The sequence below is a fragment of the Muntiacus reevesi genome, chromosome 4 (genome assembly GCF_963930625.1).
Source record: "Muntiacus reevesi chromosome 4, mMunRee1.1, whole genome shotgun sequence".
Classification (NCBI taxonomy): domain Eukaryota; kingdom Metazoa; phylum Chordata; class Mammalia; order Artiodactyla; family Cervidae; genus Muntiacus; species Muntiacus reevesi.
Genome location: NC_089252.1, coordinates 58,218,298 through 58,240,862, shown reverse-complemented (window position 1 = coordinate 58,240,862; position 22,565 = coordinate 58,218,298). Strand labels below are relative to the sequence as shown.

The following is a 22,565-nucleotide window of genomic DNA, read 5'->3' as shown; positions in this document are numbered from 1 at the left end:
TGCTGCTATCAGCAAAAATAGGAATCCACGGGAAAGAACTTGCAGAATAAAGAAAGAAAGTAGTCATTTATAGTGATGTGGATGAATCTAGAATTTGTCATACAGAATGAAGTCAGAAAAACAAATATTGTATATTAGCACATATATATGGAATCTAGAAAAACGGCAATAAGGAACCTATTTGCAGGGCAAGAACAGAGACACAGATGTATAAACAGACTTGTGGACACAGAGACGGGAAGGAGAAGGTGGGATGAACTGAGAGCAGCACTGACACAAGCACTGCCACGTGTAAGATGCGTAGCTGGGAAACGGCTGTGTAGCCCAGGAGCTCCGCTCAGAGCTCTGTGACGGCCTAGCGGGGGTGGGGGGGGTGGGGCAGAGGGCGGTGGGAAGGAACACACGTGGACACACGGCCGATTCGCAGCAGAAACTAATGCAACACTGTGAAGCAATTACGCTCCAATTCAAAAACACATTAAAAAAAGAAACGAAACTGTTTCACACACAATTTGGTTCAGTGTGTCCAAAGAATAAAGCAAGGTGAAATTACCCTGCTGGCAGCTGAAGTGGAATTGATCCTAAGACGAGAAACAAGGGTTGGAGCAAGATGAAGAGTATTTACCACAGAGACAAGAGATAATGATGGGGTCCCGTGAGCACAGGCAGAGAACAGAGAGAGGAGTGATCAAGGAGAGAAATGTAACATCCAGAGTTTGGAGAAGAGGCAAAAATATTAACCACACCATAGAAAAAACAGTATCAATCTTAAATATGTCAATGTGAGAAAAAGAGTAAGACTAAAAGAAAAATGATTACTTTTAATTTGACGTACTATTTCCATCTGAAGGAACAGAAATTCAATCAATAAAATTAGCCATCGGCTCACAGAAACTAAGTGAGACTCCTCTTAAATCATCCCACTAGCTTCAATGTAAAATGTTAAGGCAGAATTACAAGGAAATCTGACCAGACCGTCTCAACTCACTAGTCTGGAGGGAAGCAGTTACTCATGATCATTCAGCATTTATAGTGTATAAAAGTCTATTCTGGTTTCTAAATATCCTGTAACTGATCTCATCTAAAAATACCCAATTTGAACTAGAAATCTGAAGAATTTACAAACCTTTTAATAACAACAGTTGCTTCCAAACATATTAGATTGATCTTGTTTGGAAGCTAATTCATATCAAGGAAAATGATGTCTTCTTATCTAACATGAGGTAACTTATAAATCCTCTCTGATGCTTGTTACCAGAGATCAGTATGACCAGTGTTTCATCTCTGGGTCTGAATTTAAAAAGAGCGCAAACTTCTGAATAAGGTTTTCTAAACCCAGCTGTGTGTGTGCTGTGGGTGCTCGGTCACAGCGGTCAGGTCGGACTCTCTGTGACCCCGCGGACGGCAGCCCGCCAGGCTCCCCTGCCCACAGCACTTCCTAGGGAAGAATACTGGAGTGGGCTGCCATTTCTTCCTCTAGGGGGTCTTTCCAACCCAGGGACGGAACCCACATCTCCTGCCTCGCCTGCACTGAAGCCACCACTCTGTGGCAAATACGGTTAACAAATTCAGAAAGAAAGTTAACAAGGCAATGTGTTCAGCTCCCTCTTCTGTCACCCTTCACAAAGTTCTCAAAGTCAGAAAAATTGTTACCGTTTGGTCTCCCTGAACTAAGAACTGTACGTCTGCAAATTGCTAACAAGTCCCCGAGTGTGACAGCCTTTATTCTTTCAGTCTGAGGAGAGGTAAAGCAAACCACGTCTTTGTGGGACTGGAATGCATGGGTTCCCTAGGTCAAACCGGAAGGATGGAGATGAAAGTGGAGCAAAAGGCGAGGCTGCTACTTTGTACTGATGAACTCTGACAGGCGTGAGGGAGGGTCTGGTGTCATCACCTGGGAGGAAAGTGGGCAAAAAAACAAGGAAAGAAAATCCAAAGAGGGGAAAAGATGCCGAGAATGACAGCAGAGAAGGGTTCATGAGCAGAAGAGTTCTCACCAGGTAATGAGAACAGCACGGAACATTTGCTGAGAGAGTGAGGCATTTACTCTCTTCCTTCCCAAACTCTATGGATTACGTTGCTATTAACTGTAATCTAGAGATGAGAATGCAGCTGCACAGAAATATTAAACGTCTCACTTAAGATTTAGTGTGGTCGCCACTCCCTGGCTACTGGGGAAGTCTGCTGCTGCTCAGTCACTAAGTTGTGTCCGACTCTCTGTGACCCCGTGGACTGCAGCGCACCAGGCTTTCCTGTCGTTTACTATCCCCGGAGTTTGCTCACATTCCTGTCCATTGAGTTGCTGATGCCATCTGACCATCTCATCCTCTGTCGTCCCCTTCTCCTCCTGCCCTCAACCTTTCCCAGCGTCAGGGTCTTTCCCAATGAGTCAGCTCTTCATATCAGGTGGTCAGTTACTGGAGCTTTAGCTCCAATGGGGAAGTTACTTTCATTGAAAAATATCAAATTGGGCAAGTTAATATTAAGCCCTAAATCCAGTATGTTGCTTTGCAGGAACTCAAAGCCCATCCATATGTAAAGTATATATAAAAATACATCTGTGATGTAAGCGAGGATGTGTGGGTGTTTTCACTTGGAGTTTAGTGTGATCAGAACTCAAAATGCAGGTTCCCTGCTCCCGCAAAGGGGTGAGAGTGGAGGCTTCGGCCAAACTCAGGCCGAACAAGAGATGAAGCAGTTTACATTTTTATAAAGAACAGCGAAGTAAGGGAAAAGCCATCTGGATGGAGAGAGAGGAAATTAACATAAACAAATTAAGTAAGTAACAAATTTAATGAATATATTATATTAAGGAAGCCAAGGAAGGGGAAAAAAAAAAAGAAAAGAAAAGAGAGGAGCTCAACAATGTCAACTGTCTCAAAGAAAGGGAGGGAGAAGGGAGAGCAAAATCCACGGGGTTCTCAGGCACATGGTTTTCATTCACCATAGTTTTCTCTGACTTGATGGCCCTAATAATTAAAATTGGCCTCAAGTCTGTAAAACCAACCTTCGAGATAGATGGTCACTCATCAATGAGGGAAAAAAAAAACATTTTTTTTAACAAGTTTCAGGGTTCCCTCTGGGGGAAAACAGAAAAGTGGGTCCTAATTGCAACTAACCAGCTTGCTCGTCTAGACAGAAGAATGCCACCAGAAGGGCTACAACCGACACCCCAGACACATCCCACCACTCAAGCAGGATGCATTACTTAAAACTGGTTACCTTAGATCCACATGCTTAATGTGAGGCATTTTTCTTAAAGCCTGTAGCCGAAGCGTCTCCATGCAGTTTCCAGACATACAAAGCTTATCCACAGCTGTCAGCTTCTCCAGCACCTCTGGAAAGTCAGTGAATTCATTGAAAGAAAGACCAAGATAACTAAGCTGATGCATGTTCTCCAACTCAGCAGGAAGGGTCTGGAGAAAGTTTCCATCCAACAAAAATGTCTGTAAGCTATTAAAGAAAACGTAAGAGTTATAAAGAGAATGTATACATTTTACATCTTTATTATTAACATGCGAGTTCCACAAGTATAGATTTTCTTACCAGAAAAAGGAAATATATTGCACTGTCCTTTGCAAAATGCTAAGGGCAGGGCCTGAGGCGATAATACACCAGAGAGAAAAGATCAGAGACAAGCATCTTAATCTTTTATTGAAAACGAAAATTACGACCAATTCTCTCAACCTGGATAGGCATAAATGGGAACACCACGAGCTGACTGCAATGTGAATCAGCCTAAATACTCATCTTTCATTGTTATTTTAAAAAATTAACTTCTAAATCTGACTTTTAAACACATGAGAAGATTCTGTAATACTGAGATATCACTTTTCACCTATACATCCATCCTTCTCCCTGTATAAATGGAAAAATATATCTCATAATATTTTCCTAGTATCAGTAATAGAGATTTTTAGATAGTAGGATTTGGGGAGCTTCTAAATCATTTATTGCTGTATTTGCTATAGTATTTTACAGTATTTATATTTCTGATAAAGAACCTGCCTGCAATGCAGGAAACCCAGGTTCAATCCCTGGGTTGGAGATTCCGTGGAAGAGGAAATGGCAACTCACTCCAGTATTCTTGCCTGGAGAATTCCATGGACAGAGAAGCCTGGTGGGCCTGGTGGACTCAAGGGGTTGCAAAGAGTTGGACATGACTGAGCAACTAACACTTTCACTTCCATAATGAGCATGTGTAAGATTTTAAGTAGTTTCAGTAAATAAAACTGTAAGCAAATTACTGGAAGCAATTAATGTAAAAAAAAAAAACTAACTTCTAAGTCTTAGAATTCAACATAACTTAGGAAATGAGAAACCAACCCCTTCTCCCGCATTTAGACACATTCATCTGTAGGGATCACTGGTTCTAAACGAGGATATTTTAATTTTTTACAACATTTTCAAAGCAGCTATGAAATGAACTCTACACAAGGGCATGATCTCTTGATTTGGGGCAGAGGCGTCTATGACCAGCACAGCGCTGTCTAGCCTCCTGTGCGACGGCCCCAGCGCAGTGTCAGGGACGGGGCCTTGGGGGTCCTGACGTGAGGTCTGGAGGACCTACTTGTGCATCGCCCCGACGGCTGCCGGGACGGCTCGGAGGGCGTTGCACGACACATTGAGCTCGGCCAGCGTCGGAATACTGCAGACCGCAAGTGGGAAGTCCCCTAGATGGTTATTGGAAAGGTTAAGACTCTTCAACTTGGTGAACCTATCACAAAAACAAAAAAGAAAAGACAAATGTCACAGATGTGTAACAGCATAGGACTTCAGCACAGCCTTAGAGATAATCTAGTCCGACTCCAATTCAGCGGAGCAGAGTGAAGAGCCCTCACAGGGCACGTGAACAGCAGAGCTGGGGGGCGCATCTTCAGATTCTAAGGCTGGAGCTCCACCTAAAAGATAACGATTCTATTCAAAAACAAGCATCACTCTAAAACAAGGTTGACTATCTGAGGAGGTGAGTTTGCTGGAGATAGACTTTCAGGTTCACCTTGGCTAACTTAATTAACACCTGTATGAGTAACAGAGAGGAAGGAAAAGTTCTTTAGGATTTCTCTATAAACCCAGGCAAGTCAAAAACCCAAACCTGAAATAATAAAAAACTTCCCAATCTATCAAACCACACTCCGTCTGCGGTGCCCAGTTCCGTAGTTCCAAGCTGAAGACCAGCTGCCACTCCTCCTCTCAGCCCCACACCTGACCCTGCGGGCCACCCAGCCTTCTGGAGGGGCTCTGCTCGCCCCACTCTAAGCAGCCTTTCCTCGCTGCTTCTTCCTGCTGCTGCTGTCACTCAGTGTCCCACTCTCTGGGACCCCGTGGACTGTAGCCCACCAGGCTCCTCTGTCCCTGGGATTCCCCAGGCAAGAGTACTGCGGTGGGCTGTTCCCTTCTCCAGGGGATCTTCCCCATTCAAGGATCAAAACCATGCCGCCTGCGTTGCAGGCAGATTCTTCATCACTGAGCCACCTGGCAAGTCCACAGCTCTCTGCAGACCTTCTCTCCTTTCCTCTTGTTCTCTTTCCCGTCTCTGTGTGCCTACCGCAGAGTCAGGTATCACAGATCTGGTCTGCGTCAGTTCCTTCTCTCTCTTTACCCTGTTTTCCTTGGCGCTGTTTCCTGCTCCATGGACAATTCTCTCTAACCCGTCACAGCCCCTCTCCTCTCCCCTGACCTGCCGACAGCACCTCCAGTCCAAAACTGAACTTACCATCTTTATCCCAGACCAGCACTTCCTCCTGTTCTATTTTTGTTAATGGCTCTTTCATTTTCTCAGTTGTCCAAGCAATTAAAGCAATTCAAGAAGTCATCTCTAAATTCTCATGGTTGGTTCTTTGCCAACCTCTACACGTTTTCTATTAAGAAGCGAATCTGATTAGTTATTGCATTATGTCAATTTTTTAAAAAACTGGCCATGCCTAAACTCTAGGCAAGGTGTACAATGCCTAAAACAGACACAGTATCTTAAAAATAAACTCAATTCAATCCAGTCAACATTTTAAAGAAACTCTCATGTGACTTCTTTACTGAATTCTAAATAAAAAATGCAAAGCTTTGCTCTAAATAGCTATATACATTTTATTTTAGATAGAAAACTGACAATGTACATATCTGACAGATTGATAGCGGTTTTCTTGGATGATGGAGTAACTTTAAAGTAAAAAACAATGCTTAAGAATTACTGCTAAACTTAAATGATAACTAAAAAATTTTTGTATTTTACCATTTGACTCATTACTCCTTCTTGAAAGAGAATGTTCATCCTCTATTCTGACTATCTATGACCTGACACAGGCTGGAATTACAGGGTCTATTATTTCCAGCCCAGGAGTTCTCAAAGCAAAGTTGGGGGGCAACGGAAGAGGCCCTTAAAATCCTCTCAGGAGGTTCTCAAGGTCAAAGTTATGTTCAAACAACACTAAGGTGTCATTTGCTTCCTGTGACTCTCCTTTCCTCCCAAATGTCCAGGAGAAGCTTCCAGACGGTACACATCTTTGTGATAGCACACCTGCTTAGAAGCAGAAACAGACTTGAGAATCCAACTGTCTTCAACTAAGTCAGGATTTAAAAGAATTGCAACAACATAAAACAATGACATTCTTCTATTTTTTTGTTTTAGAAGGTAGTTATCTTTCATAAAAAAATACATATGTTAACAAGAATGGCGTCAATTTATTTTTTAAATTAATTACTATATATTAAAATATTTTTCAGCTTAAATTTCTAATATAGTAAATGTCAACAGCTTAATCCACAGAAATAAAAGCTGCTTAGGGTCCTCAATTTTTGACACAGTAAGAGTCCTGAAATAAAGTTCCCAGATAAAATACAAGGCTCCAGTTAAATTTGTTATTTCAGACAAACAACAAATAACTTTTTAGTATGTCTCAAATGTTGCATGAAACTTACTTACGTTAAAAAATATATATATTCTTTGTTTTTCTGAAATTCAAATTTAACTAGATGCTTTTGTTCCCTTCTAATTCTGGCAACTTCGTCCTGAAATAGATAAAACTGCTGTTCTAGTCCAAACAAAAACAGTACCCTACCGTCTAGATTTGTTCCCTCCTTTGGTAAAAGTGGCCACAGTTTTAAAATATGCAAGCAATTAAACTGAACTGTTTTTTAAGAAGTTCCTCAATGAAGGAAAAAGATCCTAACATTAACCAATATAGTACAAAGACTTCAGAAAGCGGAGAATGGAAGGATTATAATTCCAGTAATTACTTATGATGGAAAATGGAATCACTGACTTTTGGAAAAGTATTTGTCAATAATGGGGGAAAAGGTATATTCATCTATACAAACAAGTTTACTAGGACCACATCATTGCTGATAAGAAAGGAAATCAGTAGTGAGCTGGATAAGTAAAAGGCAGCTGACAAGCTTAAACGGAAGAGAAAAGACGGACAGTGAGCACAGGCCGAGAGCCCCTGTATCACCAGGAGCCCAGGCCCCCTCCCCACAGCCGTGCTGTCTGGCACAAGACCAGCAGGTTCAGGTGGCTCCTGAGCGCCTGCAGCAGGACCAGTCAAAACCGATATGTCTCTCTAATCATAAAATACACACTGGATTTCAAAGACTTACTACATGTAAGTTCTATCAATTTTTCAGAAGAGATCATTTTGATTTTGTGGTTGTTCATTTGCTAAGTTATGTCTGACTCTCTGCGACCCCATGAACTGCAGCACGCCAGGCTTCCCTATCCTTCACCAGCTCCCAGAGTGTGCTCAAACTCACATCCACTGAATCACCTCATCCTCTGTTGCCCCATTCACCTCCCATCCTCAATCTTTCCCAGCATCTTTCCCAGGGTGTTTTCCAATGAGTCAGCTCTTTGCATCAGGTGGTCAAAGTATTGGAGCTTCAGTATCAGCAACAGTCCTTCCAATGAATAGTCAGGACTGACTGGTTTGATCTCCTTGCAGTCCAAGGGACTCTCAAGAGTCTTTTTCAGTAACACAGTTTGAAAACATCAATTCTTCGGCTCTCAGCTTTCTTTATGGTCCAACTCTCACATCCATATATGACTACTGGAAAAACCACAGCTTTGACTGTACGGGCCTTTGTCAGCAAAGAGATGTCTCTGCTTTTTAATATGCTTGTCTAGGTCTGTCATAGGTTTTCCTTCAAGGAGCAAGTGTCTTTTAATTCTGTGACTGCAGTCACTGTCCACAGTGATTTTGGAGATCAAAAAAAATCTGTCATTGTTTTCACTTTGATATATTTAATTAAATCATTTGATATATTTTGATATATTGAATTAGATAAGTTATATCAGTAAAATTAATTTCACCTGTTCCTTTTTCTGTTTTCTAATGTGGCTACCAGAAAATTTGATTATTCATACAGCTTGTATTAGATTTCCACTAGAGAAGCATTCTCTCCATACTAAAAAATATGTAGGATCCTGGAATTCCTCACCCAAGTAACTCCAAACTTTGCTCAGTACTCGTGTGGGCCTCTTCCCCGGGCCCACTCGCCCAGGGCACCCACAGCCCTAGGAGCAGACAGAGCCTGGGCACGCGGGCTGAGGGGTCCTCATTCCTGCAGGACGCTGGACGGAGCCAGGGGCGGGAGAGGAGGAGACTCGGGCCACTGAGCCGGGCTCCCCGCGCCCCCACAGCCAACGCAGAACTGCTTGGGGAGTGCGCGGACTGAGACTGCCCCCCGTCCAACGCGGGCAGCGGCTGCGTGAGTTCTTTTACGCCAGGAGGTCCTGCTAATGAACACGGAACTAATGAGCCACCACCAACGCGAAGAGCTCACGGAAGGTCAAAAGGAGATGCCGTGGCCTCCCACCTCCCAGAGGCCCCTGCTCTGGCATCCACCTTGGCCCAGGCGGGCACTGCGTGGTCCAGGACGGACCAGAGTCAGAATGATTGGTCAGAGACAACCTGGAAGCTAATCCCATCAGGAGGAAACCCGAGACCGTGAGCCACGTGGCAGAGCAGCTCTCCTGGGCTCCCTGACCCGCTGCTCTCCACCCTGGCGTCCGTCTCCAATGAAGTCTCTCGTTTTGTCAGCCCGTGTGTCTCCTCGGACAACTCAGCTCCATGTCAGACAAGAGCCCACAGTGGGGCCCTGGAAGGGGTCCCCCTCCCTGCCACAGAATCCCAAGGGGTCTGGGGATTCTAAACTTGAATCCAAAGGTGATCATAAAAGTGTGTGCTGGAAGGCAGGAGGAGAGAATCTGTTTCAGTAACAGGTTTTAGTTTATTAGAATTCACACACTTAGCTATGTGGTCTAAGGCCTCCGTCTGCACGCCTGCCCTGGAACCTACACCTCCAGGGCTGATGCCAGTCGGAGCCTCTGAAGGCCCTCTCACTCCGGGTCCACCTCTGCCGAGGCGGCACTGCGCAGCCCACCCCCGACTGCTTCCGGAAACGAACACAGCATCAGCAGGTTTGTTTAGCCAACAAAGCATGATTGTTTCTGAGAACTGAAGTTCTTGATCAGAACACAGTAAAACTCAACTGTTTTGGAAACTCTAACCCTTAGTCTTCTTAGAGGTCCACTTTTTCTTTGTCTATGGAAAGCTGTCAGGTTATACACATCTGCTAATTCAAAAACCCCTTCCCAGGAAAATTAGAAGGAAGGTCACCTAGAACCACATCCCTCTGGTCTTCAAATGAGTGACACAGATACCTCAGGGCGACCATTCAGCTAAGAGGGAGATGGGAGATCAGGAGAGGTGGATGATCTTTCCTCCCTTTAAAAAAGAACGCAGAGGAGAGAGCAAGGTGACCGCACACCGTTAATGGAAGAAAAGACTAAAACTCTCTGTCTCTGACAAACGAAAAGACTTTTAGTTCTGTCATGCCAACAGGTGAGACTGATAAATAATCAAATGTGCACAGATTCAGATTCTAAAATAAAATTTGGCTCGCTTTGGAAAAATGTGTATCTGGTGAAATAGCTTAAATAATTTTATTTTTAAAACTAACATTAACAGTTCTCAAACCATAAAATTAAATCCCTTGAAAAGAAGTTACAGGAACTTCATTCATGTTCAATATAGGAAAGAAGAGGCAAATCCATGCATCAGACGATGGAAGATTCATAAAATTATTTTAAAGATGATTGTGATAATTACAGTTATCAGCTGATCAATAAAAGGATTCTTTTTGATACTTTAGAAATTAAAAGGAAAAGAAGCTGTGTGGTTTTTTTTAATCTGTTACATGTAAGGGCTTCACTGGTGGCTCAGTAAAGAATCTGTCTGCAATGTGGGAGGCCAGGATTTGACCCCTGGATTGGAAAGATCCCTTGGAGAAGGGAATGGCAACTCACGCCAGTATTCGTGCCTGTGTATACACACACACAGGCACACAGTGCCAAGGTTAAAGGAAGCTACTCAAAGTAGACATGTCAGTACTTCTCTCTCCTGCTTTCTTATTACATCTTATTAGAGAGTTAGATGTAAACAGATATCAATTACCAATCATCCTACGTCGCAGGCTGAAGAATGGCCTCGGAGTAGTGAGTGGAAAGCACGCTTTTCACCCTCACGGCCCCTACAGAAGGTGGCGCTGTCGGCCCTGGAGGACAATGAGCACGTTGAACGCTATGCACGCTTACGTGCACACAAATTCAGGCGCAGCCCATACTCCCAAACGACCCAACAACCTGAAAAGACTGACTTGACTTTTACAGAGCAAACAAAACATTTTAAGAAAAGAGATAAAACTCACGTTCATTTGTTCTGTAACAGTGCTCAGAATAGGGAGACAAAATCAAGTTAATATTCATCCACTCTAAGGAACAGTGATCCTAGCTCTGCAAATGAAGGTCCGTGGTACAGTTCTGCACTGAGCAGATGGAGGTGGGCAGTGTGCGTGTTAACTCCGGTCTGACTTAGTCTGAAGTCTCCAGGCACACGTCTGTCTCTATCCCAGGTGTCACACAAGAGCACAATCAATTAAACACACTTGGTCATCCACAGAGACAAAAGCCTCTGGTTGTGTTTTGTGAGAAAAAATCATCAAAGCCCCTTGTAACTGAGGTATCCTAAAGGCCCTATAGCAAAATGCATGATGGTCTGCAAAGGGTGGGGGCCGAGAGGTGAGGGGGGTCAAAGCTGAGGACAGCAAACGCTGAGCGGACGGAGCGGACACCGCCACTGCGGCCAGGGCAGCGGCATTCTTCCATCTGCACTCCTGCACTCACAGGAGTGTGAGAGAAGGACGGTAACAAGGATGCTGTCCGTAGACACACGATGTGCTCCGCTCTCCCGGGGCTCAACCTATCACCCTCTCCTTTCTCCCCGGCCTCTCAGCCATAACTCATCGACAGCAGGGCCGGCAGAGCACACACCTCCACGCTGCTGTTGAGGGAACAGCAGCCTCCGTTTCGTCCGTGCACGGGCCTGGCTTCCTGGTCATCTAGGCAGCACTAGAGCATGCTACGCCATTACAGTCTGCACTTAACTTTAAATGGACCTTTTTCCTCGGTCACTAAATTCCCAGCCAACATCTTCCAAGTTACTCTCTCCAACAAATCATTCAACTAGACAAAAGGAAAGGGTGTTTAGTTTCTTACATTAAACCCAAAGGTTAACATGCATCATATTCATGCATCCAACTCCTTATATCTCTATTATGTATATTTGTTGGATCATAGAGAAAGCAAGTGAATTCCAGAAAAACATCTACTTCTGCTTCACTGACTACACTAAAGCCTTTGACTATGTGGATCATAACAAACTGTGGAAAATCTGTAGAGACCACCTTACTTATCTCCTGAGAAACCTATATGTGGGTCAAGAATGGGACATGAACAATGGACTGGTTCCAAATTGGGAAAAGAGTATGACTGTATATTGTCACCCTGCTTATTTAACTTATATGCAGTGTACATCATGGGAAGTGCCGGGCTAGATGAATCACAAGCTGGAATCAAGATTGCCAGGAGGAATATCAACAACCTCAGATATGCAGATGATACAACTGTAATGGCAGACAGTGAAGAAGAACTAAAGAGCATCTTGATGAGGGTCAAAGAAGAAAGTGAAAAATTCGCCTTAAAATTCAACATTCAAAAAACTAAGATTATGGCATCTGGTCCCATCACTTCATGGCAAATACTAATAGAAAGGGGAAAAGTGGAGACAGTGACAGACTTTATTTTCTTGGGCTCCAAAAATCACTGCAGATGGTGACTGCAGCCATGAAACTAAAAGACACTTGTTCCTTTTGAGAAAAGCTATGACAAACCTAGACAGTATATTCAAAAGCAGAGACATCACTTTGCCGACAAAGGTTCTTATAGTCAAAGCTATTGTTTTTCCAGTAGTTGTGTATGGTTATGAGAGTTGGACAATAAAGAAGGCTGAGAGCCAAAGAACTGATGCTTTCGAATTGTGGTGTTAGAGAATTCTCTTGAGAGTCTCTTGGACTGCAAGATCAGACCAGTCCATCCTAAAGGAAATCAACCCTGAGTATGCATTGGAAGGACTGATGCTGAAGTTGAAACTCCAATACTTTGGCCACCTGACGCATGTAACTGACTCACTGGAAAATACCCTTACTGCTGGGAAAGACTGAGGGCAGGAGGAGAAGGGGATGACAGCAGATGAGATGGTTGGATGGCATCACCTAATGAATGGACGTGAGTCTGTGCAAACTCTGGGAGATACTGAAGGACAGGGAAGCCTGGTATGCTGCAGTCCACGGCGTCACAAAGAGTTCGACACGATTGAGTGACTGAGTAACAACGGCAGATTTAAAAAACAGATCTACCAGATGATTTCATTCTGGCCTCTAGAAAAACTGCCTGAGAGCAAGCACTCCTTAGAAAATAAAGAGAAGTCATGTTTTCCAAGAGTAGGAAAGAAAAGGCAAATAAATGTTCTAAGATGTAACAGATGAGGAAAAACAAATATACAAATGCTATCAATTCTCATATACTTCCCTGGCCTGGGCTTGCTTTATTACCATCACAGACTTGCTTATATCTTTTCTCCTTTCTCAGCCTCTATCCATTCAATCTACCCACATTCAAAGATTTATATATAAGGTTCTCTGTGTGTCTGAGTTAAAGGAAGGGCTATATGCAGCCCATATTAATTTAGGAAATAAAACCAAATAAATAGCATGATGACTATCTGAGCTTTAGATCCATCTAAATCTTTAGTAAATTTCCTTCCAGGAACTAAGGGTACTGAAAAAGCAAAAACGAAGGTACCAGGAAAACTTGACTGTAAAATAAAATGACAGTATGGTGGAAACAGTTCTATTTTTAAACACATTCTAAGTGTGTTTAAAATGAGTGTCACACACTGCACTCATGAAGAGGAAACTGCATTTGTCTTACTCAACGAGTTAAAGAAAAATCAATATTACTTTCTGGAGTTATTATTCCCCACAAGTGGGTCAATTATAAAAAGGTTCCCTGGGAGACTAGATTTCCGTTTCATAGTAACAGTTGGAGTTTAACTTGTTTTTTTCCCTGTAGGGGGACAGGCTAGTACAGGTTGGAAATTATTAGGCTTCAGTATTGAGTAATGAAGGCCCTGCTTGAGGGCTGGAGCTGAAAGCGTAACTCCAGGCTCAGCCCCCTGCTTTCCATTAATTATTAATTATGAAAAGCAGGCTGCCCTGTGGTCTGGAGAGGCTGCGTCTTAATGAAGAGTGCCAGCTGCCAGTGCTCTAGAATACAAGCTATATTCACTTCTAAGAGAAAAAGTGCTTTTATCTGGTTACCAAAATAACAGGTGCTCACGTTACCAAACTCAACAAACAGGGAAACAGCATGCCAACAGTCTCCTTGTGGGTGCTCAGTCGCCCTGTAGCGCCACTCTGTGCCCCGTGACCCTGCGACCAGCCAGGCTCCTCTGTCCATGGGACTCTCCAGACAAGAGTAGTGGTACAGTCACTCAGTCGTGAGTGATCCTGCAACCCCACGGGCTGCGGCCAGCCAGGCGCCTCTGTCCATGGGATTCTCCAGACAAGAGTAGTGGTATAGTCGCTCAGTCGTGTGTGATCCTGCAACCCCACGGGCTGCAGCCAGCCAGGCGCCTCTGTCCATGGGATTCTCCAGACAAGAGTAGTGGTACAGTCACTCAGTCATGTGTGATCCTGCAACCCCACGGGCTGTGGCCAGCCAGGCTCCTCTGTCCATGGGATTCTCCACACAAGAATACTGGAATGGATTGCCAGGCCCTCCTCCAGGGGATCTTCCCAAACCAGGGACTGAATCTGGGTCTCCTGCATTGCAGGTGGATTCTTTACCATCTGAGCCGCCAGGGAAGCCCTACTTTCTGCCAAATCTCACCCTCCTCAGATAACCCGTGTGCAGAGTTGGTATACATTCCCCCAAAGCTTTCTTCCTTGTAAAACACACGTATGAATAAACGGGAGCTAACCTCCCTCCCTGCTTGTTGAGGGGGACTGTACCACACACTTTGCCAACTTGCTTTCTCACCTAACACAAACAAGCCGTCTTCTGCACCAGACCTCAAAGTCTCGCTCACTCTTCTGACGGCTGCGTGACACACAGGACAAACACACCACCTTCTGTTCCACCCTCCACCGATCAACACTGACTACTGCCGGCTCTTTGCTGACGGAAATAATTCAGCCTTTTTGTGCATCAGTGATTTTTATTTCGCAGTGTTCATCGTTGCCCAATGCCATGGATATCTCTGAAACCTAACAAGCTCTAAAAATGGAGAGATTTTTCTTTGATTCATGTTGTGGCAAAAATGACCTAAACTGATGTGAATATTCACCTGTCGTTCCCTTTACGAATACAAAGGTGTTTGCTTGTAGCGCTGTCCCAAACCCTGAGCTGGGCACTATACATTACACAGCATAGGTATCATCTTATCTTTGAAAATCTCTGAAATCTGAGCCACAAATAGCCTCAAGAGTTTTGGATTAGAGATTATGAACCCGTATTTCTAAAAATATAACTGATGACTCTTAAGAGTATGTACAATTAAACATTTTAAAATTTTCTCATTTTTAATGGCTGATTCATATCAATGTATGACAAAATCCACTGAAATGTGAAGTAATTAGCCTCCAACTAAAAAAAAAAAAAATAGATAAAAAATTTGCCTCTCAAATAAAAAAAAAATTTTCTCATTTTTATACAACCTTTAAAGGTTACTTTCCATTTACAGTTATTACAAAGTATTGGCTGCATTCCCCGTGTTGTACAATACATCGTTGAGCCTATCTTACACCTAAGAGTTTGTATCTCCCACCACATATTTTTATTGACACATACAGCAAAAAATAGCAAAAGTTGTAGAAATTCACATTCCCAGTCAGAGAGGGTTTCTTTCTACACTATCGTCACTACCTTTAATGTTAGTATCCTTTGCTAATGTTAGCTTTGTTGCTAATCTGATGGGCAAAAAGTTGTACCAGGTCATTTCAACTGGTACTTCTCAATGAAGTTCATCTTTCTGTGAAGTGCATCTTCTCTGAAACACAGTCACATTCCCTGACTGCTGTTCTCCCGGGCTGTTTATCTCCTACATGCTAACTTGCAGCAGCCCCCTGAGCATGACGTGCCACTGGTGGTGTGTGCTCCATGCAGTCACACGACACTCCAGCCTACGGTTTTGTTTTTCGCTCAAACTGAGCGCCAAGAAATTGATGCTTTTGAACTGTGGCATTGGAGAAGACTCTTGAGAGCCCCTTGAACTGCAAGGAGATCCAACCGGTCCATCCTAAAGGAGATCAGTCCTGGGTGTTCATTGGAAGGACTGATGCTGAAGCTAAAACAATACTTTGGCCACCTGATGCGAAGAACTGACTCACTGGAAAAGACCCTGATGCTGGGAAAGATCAAAGGTGGGAGGAGAAGGGGACGACCGAGGATGAGATGGTTGGATGGCATCACCGACTCAATGGACATGAGTTTGGGTAAACTCCAGGAGTTGGGGATGGACAGGAAGGCCTGGTGTGCTGCAGTCCATGGGGTTGCAAGGAGTAAGACACAACTGAGCAACTAAACTGAACTGAACCAGCTTCTCAACATTCGAGCAAAATAAATGGAAACCACCCCATCTTAGTCATGATCACCATAAATGACTGTCAGTATAAGCAAAACAAGCATAAAACCTTCTCATAGGACTGCTGCTGCTGCTAAGTCACTTCAGTCGTGTCCGACTGTGCGACCCCATAGACGGCAGCCCACCAGGCTCCGCCGTCCCTGGGATTCTCCAGGCAAGAACACTGGAGTGGGTTGCCATTTCCTTCTCCAATGCAGGAAAGTGAAAAGTGAAAGTGAAGTGGCTCAGTCGTGCATGACTCGTAGCAACCCCACGGACTGCAGCCTACCAGGCTCCTCCGTCCATGGGGTAGGACTAGAAAACAAAAATAAACAAGAGGCATATTTTTACTTGGATAAAATTTAACATTTATGGCTACAGAAGGATCAGAGCAACATTTTGTTAAGAACTGCTGCAGATGTTAAAAAAGCCAAATAAGTAAACCAAAGCTAAAACACACAAGACATAATTTTTCCAAAATAACCATCAAGGAAATAAGGAACACTCAAATGTGGGCAATAATTACAATGGACATGGTGCTGTAAGGGCAAATTAGAGCATTCCCTAAAGAGAGAAATTTTTACTTTAATCCTCCCTTTTAAAAATAATTCAAACAAGAGGCATTTATTGGTTACTTCCTCTGTGCCAAATCCTAGACTCAGTTAACCCGATGGGTACAACAGCCAACAAGACAGGGTTCCTGCCCACAGCAAGGGAGGGGGCAGCATGCAGGAGCAGGCTGCTGAGAATCCAGGAATCCCATTACACACACTATGTGAAGTTGCTCAGTCGTGTCCGACTCTTTGCAACCCCATGGACTATAGTCTACCAGGCTCCTCCCTCCATGGGATTCTCCAGGCAAGAGTACTGGAGTGGGTGCCATTTCCTTCTCCAGGGTATCTTCCCGACTCAGGGATCGAACCCGGGTCTCCTGCACTGCAGGCAGACGCTTTAACCTCTGAGCCAACAGGGAAGCCAAGAGGACCACTCCAAACCACAAGCCGGTCATCACATGGAGACGCAGTCACTAGATCACAGGAGCTCTGCACCATCTAAATTCATGAGAACAGTGAGCTGTAAGTGGCATAAAGCTGCCATTTTCTGATTCTTTTATAAACTGGCAAGACAACAATAAAAAAAAAAAAAAGCATGTTAAATTACAGTTAAACATCTCTCTTATCGGTTTCTTGCTTTATCCATGACTACATTTTGTCACTTTCTCACCAACAGATTTGCCCACAGTTCGCCAATTTCATCATGATACTACTCGCAGGGTGTTTAATGCTAACCACCACACTACCCTGGAGAAGGGAATGCCTACCCACTCCAGTGTTCTTGCCTGGAGAATCCCATGGCTGGAGGAGCCTGGTGGGCTACAGTCCGTGGGGTCGCAGAGTCAGACACGACTGAGTGACTGAGCACAGAAGCACCACACCAGTAGGACAAGTAAGAAAATGTGAAGCATTTCTGTAACAGGCAGGAACCAGACAGCTGTTTCTATTTCTCAAAGCAGAGAAGACCCACACAGTATACTTGGATAAAACCCCGGGTGAGTCATACAAGGATATGTAAAAATGAAAACCAGGTAACGTCTCTTTCAAGGATATTAGATTACCAAAGGAGATGGTGAACACGAGCTAAGACTGGAGAGAATACTCACGTCATGAAAACATGCTTAGACGGGAAAAGCTTAAAAGCTTGCATCACAAAAAGACCAGGTGTATCAGGTATTTAAACAGAAAAAAATCTAATACCCAAAGTTTAACAGGTATAATAAACATCTGATCCTAGGGCTGAACCATTCACTCACTGGACACTTTCAGAGTTCTCATTGGGCACAGAGGGGCGTGAGGCATGCACATGTGTGAATGAAGCATGGCTTTCCCCTTCAGGAACTGGACACAGCTTGGGAGCGAAGCTGCTATAATGAAAAGCAGAAGATGGAAACGTACTGGAAAAAAATACCGTAAGTGCTTACAGAAAAGTCACTTGTCTCAAAGGGACATGAATAGGCAGACGGGGAATCAAAAAGAGAACACTCAGAAAGAACAGGCTGGTGCGACCGTGCCTTGGACGTCACGAAGCACTGCCGGAAGGCAGCGGCCTGCGCCCCGGCACCAGACAGTCTGATTCAGCAGGTCTGGGATGAAACCCAGAAGTCTCTGTTTCTAGTAAATACCCCAGGTGATTCTGATGTAGGTGGTGCACAAATCACATTTTGAGAAATGCTAATTTGGAAGGCAAAAGCTCTATTCCTGGAAAACGGTAAGCAAATACACTTAAGCAGAAAGCAAGCTTGTAGTTGTAAAGGATGCTTAAAGACTTTTCAGAGAGCCTCGAATTCCAGATGAAGACACTGCTATTTACCTGTGGGCGCTTCTGGACAGGGAAGTAACCTGTCAGGAACGCACGGATCTGTGAACCACGCGAATGAATGAGCACTGCCCCCTCCCTTCCTGTGCTGCCTCCACACACACGGTCTCAACCGGGGTGAAAATGAGCTTTCCAGCGGGAATTTTTAAACTGGAGGAAAGAACAACTGTTTGGAAAGTCAGACTTTCCCTTAGGTTTCTTGTTAATTCCAAGTCCCAAAGACATCACCAGGGCGGGATGGCCGTGCCGGCATCAGGAGGCCCCCGTCAAGCGCCCTGCCAGCCCTAGCACCGTCCTAACCCACCATGGAAATGACAGCGGCAACGGGACTCCTGCCGCCCTAAGCTCTACTGGCTCCAGAGGACAGCGAGGGACAGCAAATCACAAAATTACACTTAGGACAAACAGAAACCCTCAGAGGCCTTTGGTCTTCAAGTTCCGCGCTCCAGTTACCCGTGTCCGTCTGACATGAGGCAAGGGAGAAAGGGAGAAAGAGGAACATCACTGGCTTCCATCAGCAGCCTTATGCTAGCGACCGAAACGCTATTTCAGAGTCACCAGTAACGATGCTACTCATGTTTCCAAGTCCCCAGTTACGATGACATTAAACCATCAACAACCACCAAGTTGGCCCGCTCGCTGCATGCTTAACCTGTCCCCTAAGAGCTAGGCAGGGGGGAAAGTTGGTTACCATGCAGAATAGCAAACTTCTGCAAATACTATGTTTAACATTAAATTCTAACAGTTGAAACTTGAGAGTCCAGCAAAGAGCTCCACAAAAATAAACAAAGAACAGAACCAACCAGAATACAACAGCCTCGCTGGATTCAAGCCAAGGGTTCTGAAGATTCCTGCCCACTTTTTATTTAAGTGGGAAAAAAAAAAAAGTTAAAGAACATCTTAAAGGATCCCAAGAAGTCAACAGGGCAAATGGAATTTAATACAGTCTGGTTGATAAGTAAATCTTTTGTTTCTCTCTGAGCTCTCTTCTAAACACACTGCACGAGGGAAGAAGAAAATAGGCTATTATGGCCAGAAAAGAGGCTGGGAGCCGGAGCCAAGGAGGGCACTGCAGGCTACACAGCCTCAGTGCCCCAGGCTTAAAGCAAAGGCTTTCCTTTGATCAGATGCTCAGGGAAGGAAAAGGGGAATTGTGTGAGCTGGAAAACTTCCCAAGAGTATCAAAATTCCATCCGAAAAGCAAAGCTGTGTTGGGAAGAGTTAACTGGAGGAAGGGCATCCCATACAGTCTCTGAAATTCCTCAGACACTTGGCAAGCCTCCCACCAAAGGCAGTGGTGGAAACTCCTCCCCGGGGCTTTCTCTCCTTGAGCAGTAACTGTGCTGGGTTTCGTCTCTAACGCATCGGCTGTGCCCTTTCCTCAGCAACGAGTCGCTCCTGTTTGCTTGTGATAATTTTTTACATGACAGAGCATCTTCAAAGAAGCTGCAGCTGTTCTGAGCACTGCAGCCGATGTCTGGCAAATAAGCTGAAAAAATATTTTGGCATGCCACTCCCAATCCCACTACGTTGATGAATTATCACTATTTCCATTAAAAGTGAGTTTTCAGGAATCACTAATAAAAACAAAAATTAAAATCTCTCTTTCTATAGATACCTGGAGATTTTGGTAGGGATAAGCAATTAAAATGAGTAACTGTAGCTCTACAATGTCAAGATCCCCAAAAGAACAGAGCAGGAAATAAGGTCACTTTTTTATTTCATGGAGACTCAAAATATAGAAAATTGAGCTAAGAAGAAAGGTACTTGATAAATGCCAGGCATAATTATGAGTTTCTAAATGTTCATTTCTTCACATCTTTCATTCTTTGACACCCACATACTTGCACACCCAACCCAACTTCATTCCTTCACTCCCATCTGAAATATTCTCACCCCTCCCATCTCTCTTACTCTTTTCAGCTAAAGGAATTTCACATCTAATCAGATAACCTTCGAAGTACCATGGAAAAGCTACCAGAAACATACACATACAAATTATTACTATCAAACTTCGCTTTTGCGTTTCCTCTGACCCTGCTCTTTGTTAAGTACTGCACTGGATTATCACCACCAAAGAGTTCTGTGACAGAACCCCCCTACAAACTTCAGATCTGTCAGTGCAACACGAATACTCATGAAACTTCAATAAGTGACAGATTTGGCTCTTTTAATGTGAAAGTACATCTGAAATGTTTGAACACCAATGTCATTTAGTATAAATACGTTCACACTGCTTTGAGACCATGTTCAAAAGAATAAAACTAAGACATGGGAAGGAAAATTATATTCCTTGAATTTAAGCCAGCAAAAACTTGTCCTCTTCATTGACTTTACAAAGAAACAATATATTTTATTACAACAATTTTCCATCATAAATAATAACAATCTTAGGACTAATACCACCTATAACATCTAAGTGGAATACAGTTAATATAAGTGAAATAGCATCTACTAATAAAATAGAGGTAACTAATGCACCGTAATTATTAGTAATATACAGAATCCAGAAAGAAACCACGAAAACCACCAAAAATTACTCTGATTTTGCCTCTCCTCTATTTTTGAAAACTGACTGAAGAGCTCCAATGCCAATAAAGGAAAAGCAAACACTGGGAGTTCCAAGAACAATGTTTTCTCTGAAACTGCTGGCCTGTGTGTGGACATCAGCACGCCACCTTTCTAGAGTTAGAATGCTGCTGCAAACGCCGCTTTAAATGCTCCGTGAAAATTGCCCGTTTGTTTAAGGTGAGAATTTGCAATAGAAAGAATAATTAGGGGGATATGTGGTTAAAAGAAGAAGTCTCACAATGCCTGTTATAAATGCGTTATAAGTGAAGTTTTTCTCTGGATATCTGCCCTAACACTGTAACCTAGAAATTCATCCTTTGAGATTTGGTAAAAACTTAAAAATAAATTATCCTTTGGTTCTTCTCTAACATATTCCCTGTGAAACACACACTTCAGATGAACAAAAATTCCTTCAACATACAACTAAAAACAAGAAATTAAGTATATGGCGCATCTCAAAAATACCATACTAACTGTACGACCCTAAATAAGTCACATTAGCGCTTTCTGAAGTATAATTGAGTTTTAAATATATATAATTTCAATTCCTAGTATTGAACACCTGTGTGCACGTACACACAGACATGTAAACTTACTACTCTGAAACCTCAGCAATAAAATCCTTCATGGATAATGGGGATGGGAGACAAAACTCTCACATTAGTATGTGGCGGTAAAGAAACCGGTTTAAAGCCTAGGGGTTTTGTTGTTGTTGTTGTTGTTTTGTTTTTAACAAAGGGCAACACAACATCATCCTCACCAAACGCTCAGAGCCCACAAACCGAGCCCCTCAGCCTGCCTCCCCGACACGTACCGCCACAGAAAGTTAACAAAGCTTGGCTGGCAGTGAAAACCTGAGAAGTGTTCCACCTTGAATCAGAGTTACAGCTTCATATCAAAACTACATACTCTACAGTGCAAGCTGATAACATGTAACTTGGTATGTTTTGTTCTGCTTTTAAAAATGCAAATGAAAGATGCTGGACACGAGCACATACTATACGACTCACACATTATCAACAAGAACAGGCCGAGCTACTGCCTGGCGTCAGCAGTGGGGACAGGGTCATCCTCCGGGACTGAGAGCAGGGCGCGGCTTCTCAGCACGAGCTCTGGTCACACGTGCGGCCTTTGTGGAAACCTATCAAACTGTACCTCCGTCATACTTCTACAGGAAGACTTCCGAAAGATTATATAAGGAATAATCCGAGACCCCAGGTCCCCTCCCCAGCTCCAGCAGGAGACAGTTTATTCCCCGGAGGAAACTGAACTCTGGCTCAAAGACACCAGAGAGAGTAGAGAAGACTGTTCTGAAAGCAGGGGTCAAACACGAATCCACATGCTGAGCTCTGAGATTCCAGCTCCTTCGCTACTGCACTCCCTGGACCCCGGCGTGCTCTGCCCAGGTGGAAGACCAAAGGACTGCCCTAAATAATACTGACTCACCCCAGGGAGAAGACCCACAGATACTGTCTTTGGAAATTCCCCAACGAAGCCACAAGGCTCACGCTCGACAGCCCTGCCGTGAAGATGCAGGGAGGAGAGGCCTCGCCCACAGACCCCAGCACCCGACTCACTTCTCAGGGGCTCCCTTTAAAGAGGAGCAGA

General features: G+C 43.8%; 1 protein-coding gene across 2 annotated transcripts in view; it reads right to left on the bottom strand.

Moving 5' to 3' along the window:
* Positions 1-22,565, bottom strand: part of PHLPP1 (PH domain and leucine rich repeat protein phosphatase 1) — a 221,767-nt gene that overhangs the window by 64,023 nt on the left and 135,179 nt on the right. For both annotated transcript variants that reach the window (XM_065932864.1, XM_065932863.1), the window contains exons 5-6: positions 4,571-4,717; positions 3,223-3,453 (exon numbers count right to left, since the gene is read on the bottom strand). In XM_065932864.1, the coding sequence (XP_065788936.1) occupies positions 3,223-3,453; positions 4,571-4,717 (378 nt within the window). The remainder of the gene's footprint in view (positions 1-3,222; positions 3,454-4,570; positions 4,718-22,565) is intronic.